This window comes from Lithobates pipiens, unplaced genomic scaffold, assembly GCF_037356315.1.
Source record: "Lithobates pipiens isolate NorthernLeopardFrog02 unplaced genomic scaffold, aLitPip1_a1.2 Scaffold_16, whole genome shotgun sequence".
Taxonomy (NCBI): Eukaryota; Metazoa; Chordata; class Amphibia; order Anura; family Ranidae; genus Lithobates; species Lithobates pipiens.
In genome coordinates this window covers 236451652-236475406 of record NW_027507748.1, presented here as the reverse complement: position 1 = coordinate 236475406, position 23755 = coordinate 236451652, and the positions used below count along the sequence as shown (strand labels likewise).

Sequence of the window (23755 nt, the reverse complement as noted above, 5' to 3'; positions counted from 1 at the left end):
TTTAACCACAAACCAATGTCCTTGTTGCCCCATTTCAGGTTAGGGCAATCTTTTGGTGAAATGATTCATCCTAATTAAACCATCCCATTCCGCCAAAACTTTTGTATGCTTCGAGTACGTGTTCAAGGTGTTGAAATAGCCCAGTGCATTTTTCTGGATGCTTTTCACCCAGTATCACAGAAAAAATGCAGAAGGCCTGCAACCAATTAAAAAAGGTTCTAGAAACAGGACTATCATCAGCGCCGTCCTCAGACCTCTTATCTCGTTTGAAAAGGAATTCTTTTGCAATTGGTAATAAAGATAACAAATCTAAAAATTCACCTTTCCATATTTTTTCTTTAACTGCTAAAGGCAGGTGAAAGCCAAGAGGTGACATTTTGCAAGGAAGAACCTCTTTGAAACATGTCTCTGATACAGAAGCAGGCATAGAAACAGGTATATTTGAACTAGTAGGAACAGGATTAACATTAGATACTGAATTACCTGACCATACGTTCGCTGGAGAAGGGGATACCGATGCAGAACGATCGGAAGATAAACTCTCATTGAATCTAGCTAAGGAAACAAGCAGCTGGTTAATCAGATCAGATGGAGCAGACCAGAGGCGTAACTAGAAACCTCAGGGCCCCGGTGCAAGAAATCAGGAAGGCCCCCCCCCCCCCCCGAAAAGCATGATTTTGATACTATATTTTTTTCCACTGTACAACAAAGTAAAACATTTCTGTGCAACCTGTGTCCCCAGTGAAACCTGTGTCCCCAGTGCAGCATGTGTCCCCAATGAAACCCGTGTCACCTGTGCAGCCTGTGTCACCAGTGCAGTGGTGGTACTGGAGGGGGATGGTGGTCCTGGAGAGGGGTGGCGGTGGTACTGGAGGTGGGTGGCAGTGGTACTGGAGTAGGGTGGCGGTGGTGGTACTGGAGGGGGGTGGTGGTACTGGAGGGGTGTGGCGGTGGTACTGGAGGGGATGGTGGTCCTGGAGAGGGGTGGCGGTGGTACTGGAGGTATGTGGTGGTACTGGAGGGGGGTGGCGTGGTACTGGAGGGGTATGATGGTCCTGGAGGTGGGTGGCGGTGGTGCTGGAGGTGGGTGGTGGTGGTGGTACTGGAGGTGGGTGGCACGGTGGTGGGGGTGGTACTGGAGGGGGGTGGTGGTGATACTAGACATCAGGGTTCCCAGAGGGCCCCCTTGCTTCAGGGTCCCCAGAGAGCCCCCCTTATTTCAGGGTCCCCAGATACCCCCCTTACTTTAGGGTCCCCAGAGAGCCCCCCTTACATCAGGGTCCCCAGAGAGCCCCCCTTACTTTAGGGTCTCTAGACAGTCACCCCCCCTCCAGAGGTTTACCTGTACCTTGCTGGACTCCGCTGTGCACCTTGGCCCCCAGCAGATCTCTGTACCCCCCCACCTGGGGGGAGGCAGCGATCAGCAGCTCTATGATGTTCATGGGCGGCGGGATCTTCCTGTGGCTTGTAGTTCTCTTTCTGAGTCTATACACACACTGGAGAGGGGTCAGCACGGCTGTGAGTGGAGAGAGTGTCTCTCATGTAACAGCAGCACAGAGACACCGGGATTGACGTTTTATTTCCCCCTCGTCCGTCCTCTCTCGCACAGGACACAAGACACACAGCTGATCTTCTCCCCCTTCGGCCCCCCCTCTCCTGTGTTCTCCACGGGAAATGTGAGCTTGTTAGCTTCACACCTGAATGCCCGTGGAGAATACAGGAGAGGGGAGGGGGGGCCGAAGGGGGAGCAGATCAGCTGTGTGTCTTGTGTTCCACGCGAGAGAGGACAAATAAGGGGGAAATAAAACGTCAATCCCGGTGTCTCTGTGCTGCTGTTACATGAGAGACACTCTCTGCACTCACAGCCCTGTGGATAGCAACCCTGCTGGCCCCCCCCCCCCACAGTGATGGAATTCCAGGGCCCAGTCGCAACTGCGCCTGTTGCGACCCTGGTAATTCCGCCACTGGAGCAGACTCACCCGCATAGTTAGATTCTGTATGATTAGAAACGACCAGAATATGTGATCCTTGGCTTGTGACCTGGCTGAAATCTGGACCTGTATAGGAGGAATGAGACATAGGGGCCCTCACTGCATCCAGCCTGGACGGCCTAGATGCGTGTGATGCCAAAGCTTCTGACTGAGGTACCTGCCTGTGCTGTATCCCCGCATCGCACTGCTCTGGGTATAGCCATATCTCTGTGTAAAGATGCAGGATGAACAGACGTTCTGCTGGGCGACAACTCCTCCCTGCGCAGTGGTTTGACTGACGGCACTAACGAATGGCATGCCCGGCTTCTGCCTCTGCTGCGATGGATAGGAGAAGGGGAAAGAGTTCTTCTGGTCCTTTTGCTGCGCCAACTTTCTCTCCTGGTTTCATTGGAAGAATCTTCTTGTACTTCTGTAGTGTCAGGCTGTATTACACTCACCGCTGCTTTCACTATGGCTTGGCTTTCCGAAGGTAAGCTCCTATAAATCGAGCGAGCTGGAGAGTGCTGAATAGAAGCAGGGGAGGGCGGCTGAGGTAAAACAGACAATTCTGTCATATTTAATGCAGGCTGAGACGCTGCTGATACTGTGCCAGATATAGTATCTTCTGCAGTAAGAGCCAGACACTGCTGCAGCCATTCATTACCGCCTTCTGCTTCAGCCCTTTCTAGTACTCTCCTAACCAGGGATTTCATGACCTATTACTGCCCCGGCGAGTTGACAGGAATACCGCTGAGCTCTAGCCTAAGCCACCTCAGGGCAAATGTGAGCGCTCAGTCACACAGGTAGCTTTTATAACACTGCCTCGTGACAAGCCCAATTATTTATTTATTTATTTTAAACAAATATCTTTATTAAATCTAAATTAAATATTCAAACAAAGCATATTCTATTAATTATATGTATAAATATATTTATATGTATAATATTATTTATTTTATTATTCATTTTTTAATAAACTTAAAACTGTCAGTCCCATGTTGTGGGCTCCTTATCGTGCCCACTACTCATTAGCTGAGACCACAATTGGAGCCATTGGCAACTTCTTGGGGGGCAAACCTGCTTGGGTGCCCCAATAGCAAGCTGCTTGCACTGAGGGCACACAGAATGAGGGAGGGGTCAGGAGCGCCGGCAGGGGACCCAGGAAGAGGAGGACCGGGGTTGCTCTGTGCAAAACCATTACACAGAGCAGGTAAGTATAACATGTTTGTTGTTGGGTTCTTTTTGTTGTTTTTTAAAGCCTGCCTTTAATATTACTTTAAGCTCTTGAATGACAATTAATATATTGCATGCCAATATGCAAGTATTATAAGGCTGAACCCATCAAGAAAAAGATTTTGAGTAAAATATAAAAGATGGGGTTACACTGAGTAAATAGATACCAAACCTATCAAGCCCTAAAACTATGGTACCCAAGTCCAAGTTTAAAAGCCTTTATAGGCTATCAATTTAGCATTAACCCTAAATTATGGTCTGAGAATCATTGTTCCACCCCCAACGTTCATGGGAATATCTCACATGTGTGACACAGTTTGCTGTTTACATACACATGTGCGTTTGCATTCACGTGTGTGTGTGTGTGTGTGTGTGTGTGTGTGTGTGTGGAGTGCCAGGGTTGTTTTTAATCATCCTTTTATTATTTTTAATTTATTTTATTACAATTTAATTTTAATACACTTTTTCATTTTTTTTTTTTTTTTTATGACAACTCTGATTCCAGAAGTGAGGAAATGCTTGTCACTTCCAGGTTTATTAGTCACAAATAAGATCAGGGAATGGATGTTTCCCAAGCGTTTCCTCTCTCCATCCTGCAGTCCTGGTCTCCCCAGAGGAGCAGGAGAGCCTATAAACCATCTATAATTGCGATCTATACCTAGACAACAAACACTGCAACTCTTAAGACCCCTTTCACACTGGGCATTTTTCAGGCGCTTTAGCGTTAAAAAAAGCGCCTGAAAGAAGCCTCATCTGCAATCCCAATGTGAAAGCCCGAGTGCTTTCACACTGAGATCCCTTTCACACTGGGGCATTTTTCAGGCGCTTTAGCTTTAAAAAAAGTGCCTGTAAAGGGCCTGAAAGTAGCCTCAACTGCAATCCCAATGTAAAAGCCTGAGTGCTTTCAGACCCCTTTCACACCACACCGCCCATAGCGTGGACGGTAAAACGGCGCTATTTTTAGCTGCGTTTTACCGCCGAATTTGCGGTGGATTTGCGGCGCATTTCGGCTGTAATCAGGGCGCTTTTAACCCACGCTAGCGGCCGAGAAAGGGTTACAACCGCTGGCAATATGCCGCAATAGCGCCGTTTTGCCGGCGGTATTACAGTGCTGCCCCATTGATTTCAATGGGGAGCAGCAGTGGAGGAGCGGTAAACACACCGATCCTTCACCGCTCCAAAGAAGCTGCTGGCAGGACTTTTCCCTGACGTCCTGCCAGCGCACCGCTGTAGTGTGAAAGCCCTCGGGCTTTCACACTACAGACAATGGTGCAGCTTTTTTAGGGCGGATTGCAGACACTATTTCTAACGCTATAGCGCCTGCAAAACGCCCTGGTGTGAAAGGGGTCTTACACTGAGGCGCTGCGCTGGCAGGATGTCAAAAAAAGTACTGCAAGCAGCTTCTTTGCAGAGCTTTTGGAGCGGTGAATACATTGCTCCTAAAGAGCCCCTTTTCATTGAAATCAATGGGAAGGCTAGATGTAATTTAAGTTACCTGTTGTGCTGTGTAGTAAATATTGTGGCCTCAGTAGAGTATTTGTGTGTGTGAGGGGAGGAATTTTTGTAACCCAACTGGCTACAGAGTCACAGTACGCTTCTAAATTTGCTAAGCAATAACCATGGTGTGGGTACAGGGGTTAATATTAAAGGTTATTACATTTGGGTATGCTTTTCTTGGAATAAAGCACATAGTAAATCTATTTTGGCAACTCAGGGTATAAACTAGTCTACTTTAAAGTGGTTGCAAACCTAATACATAAAATATGAATCCCTCCATAGTGTATATTTCTCTTAATTAGGAGCACTAAGTGTTATTTCTGTCTGCTGCTTCGTTCCTCTGTTATCAGTGTGAATTACTTCTGATAAGTTTTCCTGACACCAAGAGAAAAAAGGTGACAGGGGAGGGAGCTCTAGTTGATTGACAGCCTCGACTCTGTTCTTGTGTATTGTGTGAAGGAGGGGGGGTGTCTCTTTCCTCCAATAAGCCCTCAGAGCTCTCCGCACTGAGCTCTGCACGATGTAACTTCCATTCTCCACTCCTTTTTTTACAACTCAGACAAGCTTTTTTAATTTTGAAAATTGAATGGATGTATAGAATAGAAGACTGAAGATACACAGCTACAATTTTTGTAGGAGGATTTGTTCCGAGAAGATCTCTGTGTATTACCTAAGGTCAGTCACTTCACTGGGTATATGTAAGGGTTTACAACTGCTTTAATGGCTTGCCCCCCCCCCCCCACTGTCATATGACGGATGGACGGTGCCGCTCTCGTTCTAGTCAGGCGTCATATGATGTCAATCCATTTAAACAGGGCATATGCGCGATCAACCTGTACTGTCGGTGGCAGCGTGTCACCGAGACACCACTCGTCACCGACGGGGGTGAACAGCCATTGGGCATGGCTGATTACCAGGTGATGGGCTGTGTTGAAGTCACGGGTGATCACAAATGGTACCTCCCTGCTTTACATGGTGCATGCACGCGAGCACGTTGCGCATTTGCACGTCGGTGGCAGCATCTTACCGGGAACACTGACGCTGATAAACAGCCATTGGCCGGCGGCTTTTTACCACGTGATTGGCTGTGATCCATTCAACTTCTGGAAAAAAATGAACCGTTCAAAAGACTCGTTATGCCTTATAGATTATACATTGGGGTGTTTACTTCCCATAATGGGGTCATTTTGTGGTCAATTCCATTGTCCTGGTGCTCCAGGGCCTTCAAAGGTGTAATAGGTGGTTGAGAAATGAGATGTGTAATTTATGCTCGTAGAATGCCTGAAGGTGCTACATCAATGTTGGGCCTTTGTATGTGGCCAAGCTGTGGTATCACCATACTGATACCATACCATATTGAGATAGGCCTTCAGTACATCAGGTGTGATAAATTTTCAGTGATTGGCACCATAGTTTTTAGACTCTATAACTTTCACAAAGACCAAATAAGATACACTAATTTGGGTTATTTTTACCAAAGATATGTAGCAGTATAAATTTTGGACAAAATTTATGAAGAAAAATTACGAATTTGCAAAGTTTTGTGACAGAAACAATGGAAAATGCATTTTTTCACAAAATTTACAGTCTTTTTTTTATTTATAGCACAAAAAATTAAAAAACCCACCAGTGATTAAATACCACCAAAAGAAAGCTCTATTTGTGTGAAAAAAGGACCCAAATTTCATATGGGTACAGTGTTGCATGACTGAGTAATTGTCATTCAACGTGTAAGAGCGCTGAAAGATGAAAATTGGTCTGGGCAGGAAGGGGGGGGGGGGGTATAAGTGCCCTGTATTGAAGTGGTTAAAGTCAATTCCCTTCCCAGTAAAACATGTTGTACTGTACATGTTGACTTTACTTTAATTATTTTACACAAAAAAACCTTCAGTAAATTGTAATTGGATTGCTATATTAAATGCACTTTGTAAATGATTGTTCTTTACGTTGCTTTATTTACTAAGGTCAGTAATGTGGTTATAAAGCTTTCAAACTGGGAACTGTGCAAAGATAGAGTGACAACTTTTCCTTTACAAATTAATAGTTAGTCTCTTGGAAATTGTGTTCAGGGATTGCAGCTCTGGTTAGCATGTGACTCTCACTATGATTTAATTTGCATACCTCTCAACAAGTTTGCTAGGACAGTCCGGGAATTTCCAGCAAATCCTGCTGTCCCACAACGGAGCCCAGTCCCAGGAACGAGTTACGGTACTGGATTCCACTGATCCCCCTGTCAGGTGCATGCCAAGCGCCTGCTCTGTGCTGCTGCAGTCAGGATCCATCCCCCGCCCGCTCTGACTCATTCCATCGCTCACTGTATGGAATGTATGTGGAGGGAGGAGGAGGTGGGTTAGATCAGCTTCACCTCTTCCCCATGTCCCCCTGTGCCCATCCAACCCCCCCCCCCCCCAGCATGCAGCCAATATGTGCTTAGAAGGGGTTGTGTGGGCAAGAGATTTTAAAGCAGCAAGTGATCCTGATGTCTGCCTGAGCCTCTGGACTGGGAAACAGCCAGCCTGGGGTAAGTGAGCTCTCCCCTTTCTCTCTTCCTTCCATGCCCCCCAGCATTCCTGCTTTCCATGTCCCATAGCGTCCCATAGCGTTCCCACCTTCCATGTCCCATAGCGTCCCATAGCGTTCCCGCCTTCCATGTCCCACAGCATTCCCTTCTTTCATTGCCCACAGCGTTTTCTCCTTCCATGTCCCATAGTGTTTCCTCCTTCAAAGTCCCACAGCGTTCCCTCCTTCCATGTCCCACAGTGTTCCTTCCTTCCATGTCCCACAGCGTTCCCGCCTTTTAATGATTTTGTTGAAGTTTATATGTATCACTGAGACTCCAGCTTGTGGTACAGTAACCAAAGCATACTTTTATAGGTACAAGGAAGCCCAGGGTTTGTTTAACCATTGCCTTCAAGCCCCTCCCACTACCAGGTTTGGCCACAACCACTTTTGCCATGGCGCACTAAGCACGCCGCAGGTCCCTCTCTCCCTAAAATGTCCCTCATTCTCAATTTTAAAAGTTGGAAAATATGTAATTGTAGTAGTCTGAAGAATAAGGAAACAAATGTAGCGGCGGGCTCCTGAAGAGCACGCGCTATGTTTTTCAAAGTTAAAACTTTACCCAGACTACAGTATGGTTTAGGTCTATTTGTCTAAATTAGACTTCTGTGTCAGTCTGACTGGGCTGTGAAATGTTCAGCCTGGCCACAAGGGGGCGCTGTCTCTGGTGGCAGGTGTGGAACTATGTTCTAGTCAGATGTTTAAGTTACTCTCTTTCATAAGCAGGTCAGTGGGAGTGACCCTCCCACTGTGCCCTCTGGGAGAGGGTATTTAAGACACGGATGTCACGTGGTTCGGGGTTCCAGTATGAAGAGTTGAGTACTTGGTCCTGGTCCTCCTGACCAGCCCCCAGGAAGGCTATGGCCTGGGGTGCGGATCCACCTGACTTTAATGCCTCGAGGCTGGCTAGCCCAAGGCAGGAAAACTAAAGGAGGATTCTGAGGTGGTTGGGTGCCGTCTCCGCCTCGGAAGAGACCCAGTATACTTCAAGCATTCCAGGGGAGGACTCTTTAGAAGATTACCACAAGTGAGTTTGGTTTTCTTAACAAGAGCCTGGAAGGGCTGAAGTAACCAAGAGAATCAAGTCTTGTGGATATCGCCAAGCTGGTTGAAAGATCCAGGTATCCTACAAGTGTTCTACAGCTTAGTTTCCTATGTGTTCTGCAACAACATTGGTGATAAAGACTTTGTTCCTGAGCAAGCACCTTTTTGGCTGCTAGGCCTTGTGAGAGAGAGACTGTCCAACATGAGTGTTCATCCAGCTGCAAATGGCTATTCTCTGGATGCAGTCAAAGTAAGCAAGTTCTTTAACGTTTTTGACTTTGACATTGAGAGTACCTGAACTTTCCAACCCTCTGATCCCAAGTTAAAGACTGTTCAGTGGTTGAAGTGTGCAAATAAAATCCATTCAACTGGATCTATTGTCAGTCTCAAGTTACTGGCTCATCTACCATGGGACATCCCCTAGACATTCAAGAAGAAGCGGAAGGTAACGGTAAGCCCAAAAATAACCAGCAACCAGCAGCTACATAAATATTAAGCCCATTAAAATAAAACTGAAGAACTGAAATGAGGAAAAAAAAATGACTTCTGTTAAAAATGTCAATGTTTATAGTACATAGTAGTCACTGAACATGCAAAATCCCCATTGAAAAGTTTAAAATCACACCATACAATTATTTGTTTTAACATCATACAGATACAGGATGACGACAAGAAGGAATTATAGAGACTGCCAAGCAGATGGAACTTGGAGTAATACGCTTCCTGTATGCGAAGGTAATTTAACATAAATGTAGGAGTTGTAATTACACAAAATATTTATCCAACTTTTTATTGTTTCACATGTGTAGTGTCTCTACCATTTGTACACATATGGCTATATAAAAATGTAAAATTCAGGGTTCGTTTTTCATGAAATATAAAGAAATTCTAGATCATGCACTATAGTAGAAGCTTTCCATGAAGAAAAATTACCTTTTTTAACATACAGTTATTTTTTCAATGGATTGGAATATGTATTTTCTTCTGATGATTGTTTGGTACAGATTTTAAAGTGGATGTGTCAGTTGTGTACATATGAATAATCAAAGAATAGCTGTATCAGTAAGGCTGCTTTCACACTGAGGCGCTTTACAGGCACTATAGCGCTAAAAATAGTGCCTAAAATAAGCGCCTGTAAAGAGCCTCTCCTCTCACTCCAGTGTGAAAGCCTGAGGGCTTTCACACTGGAGCGGTGCGCTGGGAGGACAGTAAAAAAAGTTCTGCAAGCCGCATTTTTGCAGCGCTGTAGGAGCGGTGTATACACCGCTCCTACAGCTCCTACTTAAGAATTATTAAGCACCCCTGCCCATTGAAATCAATGTGGCAGCAGTTATTGGGTGATCTTTACTCTTTGTATAATGCATTGTTTTAACACTTATGTTACATAGAATGTTTTTAAGCATAGCTTTGTGGTTTGTATTAGTGTTTTAATAATTGATTTATTGAAAGAGCAGCCCTAGGCTATTTTCATGTTCAATATTTAAAAGGCACTTTTTTTTCAGATATATTATACAGTTTAGATTGATGCCTATTCCCAACACCTTGGAATTTTCATTCCCTGTGTATCTTAGTAGCAATCGTGTGACAATAGGCACCTGTTTTGTTATAACTTATGGTTGTTTACCCCCTCTCTTTTAAAAGTAAGTGCATATCCTGCCCTTTGTTGCTGCCAAATACAGTTTGTAAGGGCGCTCTGAACTTCAGGACCAAGCAAAAACAGATGTCTTTATGAACCAGAAAGTCTATAATAGGGTATCCTCCACACTTAGGGCTGCACTTATGGAGAGAAGCAATCTCTGAATAGGAAACAGAAAAACAAAGAAAAGGCACCTCTAAGTGTAGAATTAAAAGCTATTTGATATGCTCTGCCAGTCTACATAGCTTGTAAGTGTTTTTAACCCTTTTTGGGGAAATTAAACAGCTTTTAATTCTACACTTAGAGGCGCCTTTTCTTTGTTTTTCTTTGTTGCTGCCACATACCGTATAGCCTGTATAACCATATCATTTGTTTTGGAATTACTATTTAAAATCAGCGCTCAGTGGAACTCAACATAAATACAATCAATTAATTAAAAATATTGCATTTAATAAAATGAGAAGCACAGAAGTAAAGTCATTAATATCCAGCACAACAGTGAGGGATGTACTTATTGCACAGTCAAGTAAAAATCCAAAAGTAGGAATAAAGCAAAAGTAATAGTACACTGTGCCACCTTTCTTCAGGAAACAAGGGGTTAACTCTCGGCTATAGATCTATTAACAGGTAGCCAAAGCATAGAGGACTCATAGCTCCATGTTGCAGTAACTTGGCAATTCACTTATTGCAGGCTGCTGTCCACTTAAAAAACATGTGCAATTTTAATCTCAGGTTGAGATGACCAGGGATCAGACAGCGCTGTGCCAAGACAGTCACCAGAGTACCTCTATTCACCATGAGCGGCGTCCTATAGTGTATGTCTGGGAGACATCGGATTGGCGTCCCATGAAGCCTGTCATGTGGTGAAGAGGGGAGGAGCCTAAGTCGCCGGGAACGACCGCAAAAAGACAACCACTACCGTTCGGAAAATGGAGCTCCCGTTTGGAAGGAAAGGGTGGTCAGTGAAGCTCGGTAAGTTGCCATGACGACCGTGACTGACATGTTTCGCGTGCCTGCGCTTTGCCAATGTCACGGGAGTCACTGGCAGGGTGGAATATAAAGCATAACAGACACTGAGGGATGGACCGATCAGCTGTCTGGAGTAACCTTAGATTTAATCCCTTGTTGGATGCTTCATATACATATACATAGCATAGCAAGGCTAAGAGATAATGCTATTAGATGCAAACAAAACTCGATACTAGAAAGCAAAAAGGAAGATTATTTGGAATTCATATAATTATTTTTGTTTAGAAAGAACTGTACGGCTGCAATACCCACCTCATGGGGTATTGAGGTGTACAGAGAGGATACATCCAAGGCGGCCCACAGGTAATCCTCCTACCATGTATACTCCTTCAGTGTCTCGATCACCTGGCTTGCGTCTTTAATATAGGATGGTAATTGGACCACCATCGGTTGTAACCAATGATCAATATAGATGGAGAGGCCACTAATAAAACTATTCGTACTGGCAACAATGGGTCTATCAGGAGGATCAATGAGAGATTTGTGCACCTTTGGGAGATGATAAAAAAAAAGGTGCACAAATCTTTCATTGATCCTCCTGGTAGACCCATCGCTGCCAGTACGAATAGGAGCCAGTCGACTCAGGCTCCTCCCCTCTCTACCACATGGCGGGCGTCATGGGACGCCAATGCGATGTCTCCTGGACATACACTATAGGAGGCCGCTCATCGTGAATAGAGGTACTCTGGTGACTGTCTTGGCGCAGCGCTGCCTGATCCCTGGTCATCTCAATTTGAGATTAAAATAGCGCACATGTTTTTTAAGTGGACAGTAGCCTGAGATAGGTGAATTGCCAAGTTAATGCAACATGGAGCTATGAGTCCTCTATGCTTTGGCTACTTGTTAATAGATCTATAGCCGAGAGTTAGCCCCTTATTTCCTGAAGGAAGGCGGCACAGTGTACTATTACTTTTGCTTTATTCCTACTTTTGGATTTTTACTTGCCTGCGCAATAAGTACATCCCTCACTGTTGTGCTGGATATTAATGACTTTACTTCTATGCTTCTCTTTTGATTAAATGCAATATTTTTAATTAATTGATTGTATTTATGTTGAGTTCCACTGAGCGCTGATTTTAAGTTGTATTCATGTGAACCTCTCGGAAGTTTTTTCAGCTGCACTGCATACCACTCAGAATCACTAGTTTTTAATCTGACTTTGATAGGTTGTCTCCAATTGAGCTGGCCATACACGATGCAATTTTCTTATTCAATTTCCTTTGGGTTTGCCTTGTGGTACAAGGGCCTGTCTGATTGCACACACATTGAAGGTGTTTAGATTTGGCCTCATATTATATGGTTTTGGTAGATCTGGGGGAGATCCATAGAGGAGAATTGTATTGTGTATGGCCAGCATAAGACCAAAAAATCTTAGCGCTGGAGTTTTGTGTTGTTGATTATTGTTTTGGAATTAGGCTATTCTGTACTCCACTATGAACCAGAGTACCATTCAAGAAAAAACCTATAGGCCTGTGTGTTTCAAATGATATGGTATAATTTTTCTTGAAACTGTCTACAGGTGGACAATCATTTAGTTCTCCTACTTGGGACATAAAGCTTTTGTAATGGAAAATAAAAAAAAATATAGAAAATAAATACCAAAAATGTCATAATGACCTGCTCTGCACAATGGTTTTGCACAGAGCAGCCCCGATTCTCCTCTTCTGGGGTCCCCAGCCAACATTCTTGGCCCCTCCTCCTTGCCCTGTGTACCATAGCAAGCCAATTGCTATGGGGGGCATTCATGCATGCTCGCTCCTGAGCTAGATTTCTGTGCCCATAAGACATAGAGCAGGGGTGCCCAACCGCTGGCACATGGAGGCCTTCGATGTGGCCCGCCACATCTTACTCTGAGATGGTGAGTCGGCAAACCCAGATCGCGGGTTCCCAACCCTCCATCTCCGAGCATCAGCGCAAAGAACTGAGCCACCGCTAAAGGAAGTAGAGCCGATGCTTCCTGTATAGTGCCGGCTCCTTCACAGGTGGAGTGATGTCAAATGTACTCCGCCTGTGACAGGAAGCATTGGCTTTGCTCTCTACTGCAGCCGCATGCTTCTGTCACACTAATGCATGGGAACCAACGATCTCGGAGAGCAGCCAGCAGTGCAAGAGCCATCAGTGTCAGTACCAGCCACCAGAACCAGTCACCAGTACCCGCCATCAGTACCAGTACCCGCCACCAGTACCAGCCAGCAGTACCAGTACCTGCCAGCAGTATCAATACCCACCAGAAGTACCAGTACCCACCAGCAGTACCAGCCAGCAGTATCAGAACCTGCCAGCAGTATCAGTACCAGCCAGCAGTACAAGTACCCACCAGTAGTACCAACCAGCAGTACCAATATCCATCAGCAGTACCAGTACCCGCCAGCAGTATCCGTACCCACCAGCAGTACCAGTACCAGCCAGCAGTACCAGTACCCACCAGCAGTACCAGTACCAGGCAGCAGTACCAGTACCCACCAGCAGTACCAGTCAGCAGTACCAGAAAGCGGTATCTGTCAGCAGTACCAGCAGGCAGTACCCAACAGCAGTACCAGCCAGCAGTACCAGCTCTGGAGGACAGCCAGCAGCAGCCACCAGTTATATCCACCTGGGGGACAGCAGCAACCAGCTGCAGAAATCCCGAGGAAGAAGTGAAGATTGAGGTCAGTTGAGGAGCAGGTAAACTGCTGTGCATCAGTGTGAAAGCAGCCTTAGGCCCCTTTTACACGTTCGGTCCGATCAGGTCTGCCTGTCTGTTTTTCAGGCGGACCCAATCGGACCCCCCCATTCACCCCTTTAGAGCGGCAGATGTAAACAGACTCGTGTCTGCTTACACCCGCCTATCTGCAATCCAATCTGCTTAAAACAACAGAAGGGGATCTGTCCCCTTCTGTCTGGGCAGATCGGAAGGCCCTTAGGGTTAAGCGGGCTGCATCCATGTCTGCTCTACATACGCAGAGTGGACACAGACCTGCCATCCACACGCTACGCTCATTGTGGTCCACAACTTGTTACCAAGTCGCTAAAGTGGCCCTCGCTCCTCAAAAGGTTGGGCACTCCTGACATAGAGTGTGGCTCAGCCCTCCCCGCCTCACTGGCTGTGATTGACAGCTTCAGTAGCCAATGGCTCTTGCTGCTGCATCTCAGCCAATGAGGAGGGAGAGACTCGGCAGGGCCTTGGCTCTCGTACACAGCGCTGGATCGAGATTAGATAAGCTTAGGTAAGTATTATTGTTAGCTGGGGCAGCTGCACACTAAAGGTTTTTTAATCTTCATGCATAGAATGTATAAAGGTAAAAAAACCTTCATCCTTTATGTAGCACTACCCCCTTGGGGACCTGCTCATCTGCACGGCCATGACCAAGTGAACCTTCAAACCCACCTGACACTTTGGGTTCTGACATCCTTGTAACACTGTGCAGCAAGGATCAAACAAAGTATTATTAGGTTCTGAAATATTTTATTTGAGCCAAATAAAGTCAGTTATTTCACCAACAGAGGTAATGAATCTGCTGAGCCAGCTTAACAGCACCAACTCAGCAAACAAATTTCTCCCAAGGACACAAACAATGGTTCAGCAACGAACAATGTTATATGCATATATGTACACTATAATTAGATGTCACCTCCTAGTGGATGTTGCAGTTAACTACTTATGTGGCTACCTTGAGAAGGATCTAATCTAGCCAAATCTAGTCTCAAATCCCTGGTAACGCTCTCTTTTAGCATTACCAGGGATTTGAGACGGTGTCTATTCTGGAAATGTTCAATCATCAATATTTATTGAAGGTAATATACAGGCTTTCCTTTAAGTAATAACAAAAGATTTCCATGTTGCAGATCTGATGTTCTTTGCTAGCTAGAAAGAGCTTGTTAACTGTAATCCGTTTGGTCACAGATAAAGCAATAGGTTCCTAGTGGTGAAGACCTAAGGCGCCTGAGCACAGTTTTCAAGCAATGCAGTAAAGTGTTCTTGGGGTGATGTAATAGGTAGCAGGAGAGTGCTGCGCCGTCAGACATCCGTGTATAACTCCTGAAAGCAGGCACTTAATCTACAGGTACGACGCTCTAACCGGTACCGAGGAACGGCCAAAGACACAAGGAACACGGACATACCATCCGCTGAACCTGCTGCCATGTCCAAACGGAATTCAGTGTCCCGTTGCACTTCAGACCAAGCTGACCAAGATGGCGACGGGCCACCACGTGACACGCGGGAGACATACAAGGCCACTTGAAACTGATTGGAAAGATGACGCCTAAGGACTCCTCACAAGCGGCACACTGCCATCCGGAGGCACAAGATCCCCACAACGATGCAGACTACACCATAGCGCTAAAAGATCCAGCGACGCCATGCCTTCCATGGGACCGCATGAGTACCCTGCCAGGCCTAACAGGCCCAGCATCAGCCCATTCCCCAGAACTGGACACCCCAGAGCACACCCTAAGGGACATCATGTCTGCAGTACTTTCTTGTAAACACTCCTTAGCTGTGCTCACCTCAAAAATCAAAGGGGTAAAGACAGAGCTCACTTTTGTCAGACAGGACTTACAAAAGTTAAGAGACTGCACCACAGCAGTGGAGGACAGGCTCTGGAAGATGAATGTGCCCCATACAACGTGATGTGCACTATAACTCCATGGTGGTGGACAAGCAGGCAGCCCGCATAGATGACATGGAAAATAGGATGAGGAGGAATAATGTACATGCAATAGGTATGCCTGAAAAAATAGAAGGCAAGAACCCTGTGCGATTCATTGAGCAATGGCTCCTCCAAACTTATGGAAAAGAGACATTCTCTCCCATGTTTTGCGTAGAAAGGGCCCATAGAGTGCCAATGAGGCCCCTACCTCTGGATAATCCACCTCGTGCATTCCTATTTAAGCTGCTAAACTATAAAGATAGAGACACCATATTGTCAAAAGCCAGGAATTTGGGAGATGCACTAAAGATAGATAATTCAAAAATCTCATTCTTCCCTGACTTCTCAGCAGTGGTACAAAAACAAAGGGCGCTATTTAATGATGTCAAGAAACGGTTGAGGGCTCTCAATCTACAGTACTCAATGCTTTATCCCTCATGGCTATGAGTAGTCGCCAGGGACCAGATCCACTTCTTTGACAGGCTGCAACTGGTGTCGCAGTGGCTGGACAGAGGGGAGCGCTCCATCCGAGAGGAAGCAGCAAATTGCTAGGGAGGACGGGAGAGTGGCAAGAATCGCGGCTATCCAAACCAAGATGGAACCTGATGTGCAGTTTTTCCCTGTTGGACCACCACATAATTAGGCTGACATCCCCTGAGCAAGACGGATACAAGTGAGCAGTGCCAAGCAATGGCTTTGCAGACATTTGCATTAGGGAAGTTCCGCCCAGGCAAATGGCTCAGACTGACACTAGTTACCGAGCCATGTTCCTCCCCAGCTTAATAAGTCCTGGTGCCCACAAGGAATCAGCGACTCTTATCTAACCTATGAAGCTGAGAAGGCCCTGCTGGCCTACCTTTGTTTATGTTTTTTTTCTCACAGGACAAGGCACTGCTCAGACCACCAGGGGGTCTGGACCCCTAAACTGTGATGCCCTGGAGGGTGAACCTGAACTGCCACAGACGCAAGTAGAACCACTAACTTTTTTCCTCCGGTTTTCAGCCAGTATTTCTTCTTCTTTTTTTCTCTTTTTTTCCCTCAACCTGAGCAAAAGCTCAAATGGGGGTATGCAATGTTTGCAACTGATCTGTATCAAGGGACTATTCCGGCAGCTAAGTATATTGCTGACAAAATGTATACTTCTGAAGATTATGGCTAGAACACATGTAATACTTAGCTGGAATGTGAGAGGTCTGGGGAACAGGGTGAAGCAGCTGGCAGTGACAAATGTGGCCAAGAGGCTGAGATCCTCAATTATCTGCTTACAAGAAACGCACATGCACCCAGGTCGTACATTACAGTTCTCGGCCCGTTTGTTCAGCCAGCAGTTTCATTCAGCATATTCTACATTTTCACGGGGGGTGAGCATATTGATTCCCCAGGGGGTCCTGTTTGTATGCTCTCTCTCCGTACTTGATGAAAAAGGGAGGTATATATTTCTGAGAGCTAATTTAGAGGGCTTAGACTATATACTGGCTAACGTATACATACCCCCACCGTTTTCATCTGAGGTCCTTGGAGTGCTGACAGGATTCCTAGCTAAACACCCCAATGTACCAGCATTTGTAGTTGGAGACTTCAATAACTACCTAAATCCACAACTTGATACATTTTCAATTTTCCACCGGGTTGGATCTAGCTCCAGGGATCAGACGCCATTTGCACACTTGCTGAAAGGCATGGGTCTACATGATGTCTGGGGCCTGAAAAATCCACATGTCAAGCTTTTCTCCTGCCACTCGGCATCACACAAAGGTCTGTCCAGAATTGATCTTGGTCTTTGCAATGAGGAGATGTTACAATATATAACTGATGCACAGTATGAACCAAGGACGGTCTCCGACCATGCCCCATACTGGGCAAAAATTACCATAGCTGGTCCTGACAAGCACAACCATTTGAAAATTAGCCCATTCTGGCTGTCCCTATTCCAGGTACCTGACCCAATATCGGCCACATTGGCAGACTTTATAGCTATTAACCACTTCAGCCCCGGACCAATTGTCAGCCTAAGGACCAGAGGTCTTTTTACAATTTCGCACTGCACTGCTTTAACTGGTAATTGCGCAGTCATGCAATGTTGTACCCAAACGAAATTTACGTCCTTTTCTTCCCACAAATAGAGCTTTCTTTTGATGGTATTTGATTGCCTCTGCAATATTTATTTTTTACGATATAAAAGGAAAAAGACTGAAAATTAAAAAAAAAAGATATTTTCTACTTTTTGTTATAAGAAAAATCGAATAAACGAAATTTTAGTCATACATTTAGGCCAAAATGTATTCAGCCAAATGTCAATAAGCGTATATTTATTGGTTTGCGCAAAAGTTATAGCGTCTACAAACTAGAGTACATTTTCTGGAATTTACATAGTTTTTAGTTTATGACTGCCTATCTCATTTCTTGAGGTGCTAAAATGGCAGGGCAGTACAACCCCCCCCCAAATGACCCCATTTTGGAAAGTAGACACCCCAAGGAAATTTCTGAGGGGCATGTTGAGCCCATTAGTTATATGTGGAATTGCACCCCAAAATATATTCTGCTGCTTCTCCTGAGTACAGGGATACCACATACGTGGGACTTTTTGGGAGCCTAGCCGCGTACGGCACCCGAAAACCAATCACTGCCTTCAGGATTTCTAAGGGTGCAAATTTTTGATTTCACTCCTCCCTACCTATCACAGTTTCGAAGGCCATAAAATGCCAAAATAGCACAACCCCCCTCCCCCCAAATGACCCCATTTTGGAAAGTAGACACCCCAAGCTATTTACTGAGAGGCATGTTGAGTCCATGAAATATTTTATAAGTTGCAGGAATATTACAATTTATTTTTTTTGCACAAAGTTGTCACTAAATGATATATTGCTCACACATGCTATGGGCATAAGTGAAATTACACCCCAAAATAAATTCTGCTGCTTCTCCCGAGTACGGGGATACCACATGTGGGGGACTTTTTGGGAGCCTAGCCACGTACAGGACCCCGAAAACCAAGCACTGCCTTCAGGATTTAAATATAAACCGCTACCAAAAAAAACTGTTAGCGATCACAGGGATCAGGCCTGACTCTGCGAACGCTGCAGTTATGTGTTTAGTGTTTTGTAAGTGACAGTGATCGATCGATACTGCACTTGGGTGGGCTGGGCAGAGGGGCAAAGCGCAGGTGCTAGCAGGTATCTGGGCTGATCCCGCTAACAATGCGTTTTTTTGGAACCCTAAACTGCTGGGGACGCTAGTATAGATCTGATCAGATATTGATCTGATCAGATACTATACCACTACGGGAGGTGTATGCTTTGCGCGTGGGTGTTAGCGGTACTGGCACTAACCTAGCGCTGCCTGGGGCGCCGAAGACCCTGGCCCTAAAACCTAATTGATATCACCTGCTGGGTGATCAGGGGGTTAAACCTTTATTGGGTAATAAATGGTGGGTGCCCTGATGCTATAAAAAGCAAACTAACCAGAGTCACCCGTAACACTTATACGGTGATCACTGGTGAAAGAGTTAACTAGGGGCAATCAGGGGGTTAAAATCTTTATTAGGTAGTATATGGGGGTCCCTGACGCTATATAAAAACCTGAAGGGGAACCTAAATAACTAACTGGCTAACCAGCGTCACCAGTGACACTTATACGGCGATCGCTGGTGAAAGGGTTAACTCTAGGGGCAATCAGGGGGTTAAAACCTTTATTGGGTAATATATGGGGGTACCTAGCGCTATAAAAACCTGGCGGTGAACCTAAAAAAATAACTAGCTACCTAGAGGCAAAAGTGACACTAATGCAGCAATCAGAAAAACTATCGCTTAGTGACACTGGCAAAAGGGGGTGAAAGGGTTACCTGGGGGCAATCAGGGGGTTAAAACCTTTATTAGATAATATATGGGGGTCCCGGACGCTATATAACAACCTAACGGGGAACCGAAATAACTAAATAACTAACTGGCTATCCAGCGTCACCAGTGACACTTATACGGTGATCGCTGGTGAAAGGGTTAACTCTAGGGGCAATCAGGGGGTTAAAACCTTTATTGGGTAATATATGGGGGTACCTAGCGCTATAAAAACCTGGCGGTGAACCTAAAAAAATAACTAGCTACCTAGCGGCACCAGTGACACTAATGCAGCGAACAGAAAAACGATCGCTTAGTGACACTGGCAAAAGGGGGTGAAAGGGTTAACTCTAGGGGCAATCAGGGGGTTAAACCTTTATTAGGGGGGGTAGGGGGCTACCCTGGACCTAACACTAACTGCCCTGACAGTTTTTACTGTCACAACTGACGCTAAATGCAGTGATCAGTAAATAAATGATCACTGCAATCAGTGACACTGTGACTGGGAGGGGAGGGGATCGGAGGGCGATCAGGGAGGTGATGGGGGGGTGATTTGTGTGCCTATGTGTACCTACATGTCAGTGTAGTGTTTGGTGCACTTACTATGTCCTCTCCTCGTAGCCCGGTCAAAAAGACCGCCCCGAGGAGAGTGACATCACTTCCTCCCTGCCTGTGTTTACACTACACAGGCGGGGGAAGCTTCTCATTCGCCAGGAGCGATCGAGAGGGGATGGCCAGAAACCAACGGCCATCCCCTCATTCTGGATCGCTCCTGAAGCGATCGGACCCCCCACCCGCGGGAAGGCAAGCACGTACATGTACGTGCTTGTGCCTGTCGGTGCCATTCTGCCGACGTACATTGCCATGCAGCGATCCTTAAGTGGTTAATAAAAACACTGCAGCCTCAGGTATGTGCTGGGATGCCCTTAAGACATTTCTCCGGGGGCAATTTATTAAAACCATATCCTCGATAAAGACCAAGACCAAAGCATGGGAGCTATCAGTACTCCAAGAAGTGAAAGATGCAGAGACCAAACTAGTATCCAACCTGACTGAAGCCTCCGAAAGGAGATGGTTAGAAGCGCAGAAGTTAGCTAATGCTATGTCTACTACGAAAGCTGAAAACAAACGTTTTTTTTTACAACAGAAATATTTCTAAGAGGGAGAGAATATGGGCCATATGTTAGCTATGATGGCCAAAGCAGGGAGAGACTCATCCTACATAGCGGCAGTGCAGGACTCTTCGGGTCAGACTTTAAAAAAACACACTGAAATAGTCGATACAATCAGAACTTTCTACGAGGAAGTATACTCCTCTAAGGTATTCTCTGCTCCCACCGAGATACGGGACTTCCTAGAGGGTTGCAACCTACCGTGTCTTAAACAGTCTGATAGAGACATGCTGGGTGCCCCTCTCACAATTGAGGAAACCTCCAGGAGGAGACGGCCCATCCTGCATAGGTGTATAAAAAATACGCAGACATTTTGCTCCCACAATTAAAGCAGACATTGACTAAGGCCCTGGAGCTGGGTCAGCTTCCCCCTTCCATGGCTGAAGCCACTATCATACTGATACTCAAACCGGACAAAGGCGCACTTTTACCAGACTTGTATAGGCCAATATCCCTATTGACGACACATGTTAAGCTGCTGGCCAGGGTTCTGGCCACCAGACTGGCCTCGGTCATACAGAGACCTGTGCACCGCTACCAGTCTGGGTTCATTCCATCTAGGTCCACAGCCCTAAACATTAGGCGCTTGCATCTTAATTTACAAATCCCAGTGGAGAATACAGGCAATAGAGCGATCCTGTCACTCGATGCTATCAAAGCTTTTGACAGTGTCGAGTGGCAATACCTTTGGGGGGTGCTGGAGAGGTTTGGACTAGGGGAGAATTTTATTAAATGGGTTCAATTACTATATTCAAATCCCATTGCTAGGCTGTGTGTTAACGGGGATCTCTCTGGCCCTTTCTGTCTATACAGAGGCACTAGGCAGGGGTGCCCATTGTCCCCCCTGTTGTTTGCCCTAGCTCTTGAACCTCTTGCGGAGACGGTCCCCGATGATAGAAGGCTTTATAAGGGGTGGCAATATAGACAAAATATCACTATACGAGGACGACACGCTCCTATACCTGGGGGACACGTCGACCTCTCTGGTAAATGTTATGTCCCTAATTAAACACTTTTGTACATTCTCAGGCTTCTCCATCAACTGGAGTAAGTCGCCCTCCTACCCCTAGATGCACTTACAAACCCCCCGCCAGACTGTGCCCAGTCCCTGCAAATAGTCTTGTCATTTAAATACTTGGGAGTAATAATATCCTCCAACCCTTCCAACTACTTACCTCTAAATCTTCAACCCATGATCTCCAAAATAAAGTCCAAATGTGGAGCATGGTGCAAGTTACCCATCTCACTTATAGGCAGGGCCAATTTAATTAAAATGGTCTGGGCACCTCAGCTACTATACATACTGCACAATTCCCCACAATGGATCCCGCAAATTTGGTTCAACAAAATAGATGCGATAAATAGAAGCCTGCTTTGGAAAAAGAAGATAGCTAGAATTAAATTATCTACCCTAAAACTAGGTAAAGGCCAGGGAGGATTGGCAGTCCCTAGCATGCGTCTCTATTTCCAAGCCTCACAACTGCAGCATTTGAGTGGGTGGGGTGAAATAGACATGACGGACCCCTCTCATAGCATATTGCTCCCGGCTGAGGGGGATCTACCCGCAGCCTCGAGTGTCGAGACGGGCATCCCTCAACACACCAGCTCAATGCCAACGGTGGCCTTGCTGAATAAACTTTGGCGTTCGTTTAAACACAGCTTAAATCTGCAGGGCTTCACAATATACACCCCAATATGGGGCAACTCCCTTTATCCAGAGATACAAATGTTAGAGGGGTTTAAATCCTGGAAGGCAAGGGGTATCAAACCGATGTCACAACTCTACTCTCAAAACCCCTTTAAGTCTTTCAAGGACCTACAAGATGAATTCAACCTCCCGAAACATGACTTTTACAAGTACTTACAGCTTCGACATGCGGTGCAAGCACAAGCACAGAATGGTACAAGTTGAACACCCAACAGTAACCTATATCCTCACTTCACAAATTAAAAAAGGCATGATCTCGCAAATATACAGCTTGCTCTTGGTCAGAACACAGGACACAGCAAAACTCCTGTGTAGACATAGGTGGGAACAAGATCTAGGCGAGACAGGAGGGGATGACTGAGAACTATGCTTACAATCCATAACAAATGTGTCTGTATCCCCATCAGGCAGACTTTCCCAACTTTTTATCCTGCATAGATCTTACTGCACAGCGGTGCTCCACAAATGGGGCAGGAGGGACTCTCCCTTATGCCACAGGTGTGAAACGGCTAATGGTGATCTTATACACCTGATGTGGCGATGTCCGAAGCTCTTCGGGTACTGGAGGGGGGTGACCAGGACTATCTCAACTATATACCAATCCACTGTTCAGTTTAGCCCACTCACATGCTTATTAGGAGCTATTGACGAGGAACTTTTTACCGCTCCAACAAACATAGCAGTAACCCGATTGCTATACATCGCTTGTAAGCAAATTGTCGGACTCTGGCTGACTGCCCGTAGCCCTACAACTAAACAGTGGATTGAGCAAGTTAACAACACACTTATAAAGGAAAAACTGACATATCAGCACAGGAACGCAGTTAAAATTTTTTACGAAATCTGCCAACCTTGGCTGGACACCCCAGGAATGACACCCCCACAGCTAGTGTTGGATAGATTACTTCAGGTATGACCACCATGTACAGGCCAAAACTAGCCAACTATACATGTCTGCTGAACAAACAATATTTAACGACAATATGGAATAAAGCAGAAATCATTACTTGAGTTGAGTCCCCTAGTGGAGGTTCACCCTACAGGTCAGTATGATCTAATGAGGTATGGTTTAGAACCTGTGAGAATGATCATCAATGAATAGATAAAAGGTCGAGCAATTAGCCCTCTCACCAACGACCAAATCGATCCGAGGTCTTCTGGGCAGGAACACATGTAGCAGCACTTAGGCAGCGGATACGCTGTCTCGGTCCTCCGAAGTGAAACTTGACCCACGCACCCACACCGAAAGACAGGCGATCCAGATGATGTTAGTGACAGGATGTCCAACAGCTGATAACAGAGCTAGGCCCCTTAGGCCTCGGGTTGGAAGTAAAGCTCTGCATGGTAGGCCACGACCTCTCTCACCCTGTTACACATCTCCCTGGTCCATCTTGTGTCAGGCCCAGGAGGAAGAGACCCTGCGTGGGCTTCTCCCTCCTTATA

The 23755-nt window shown here is 45.8% G+C and overlaps 1 protein-coding gene across 7 annotated transcripts in view; it reads left to right on the top strand.

Moving 5' to 3' along the window:
• LOC143982461 (C4b-binding protein alpha chain-like) overlaps positions 1-23755 on the top strand; it is a 505748-nt gene that overhangs the window by 213358 nt on the left and 268635 nt on the right. For all 7 annotated transcript variants that reach the window (XM_077481187.1, XM_077481191.1, XM_077481190.1 and 4 more), the window contains one exon: positions 8959-9038. In XM_077481187.1, coding sequence (XP_077337313.1) covers positions 8959-9038 — 80 coding nt within the window. The remainder of the gene's footprint in view (positions 1-8958; positions 9039-23755) is intronic.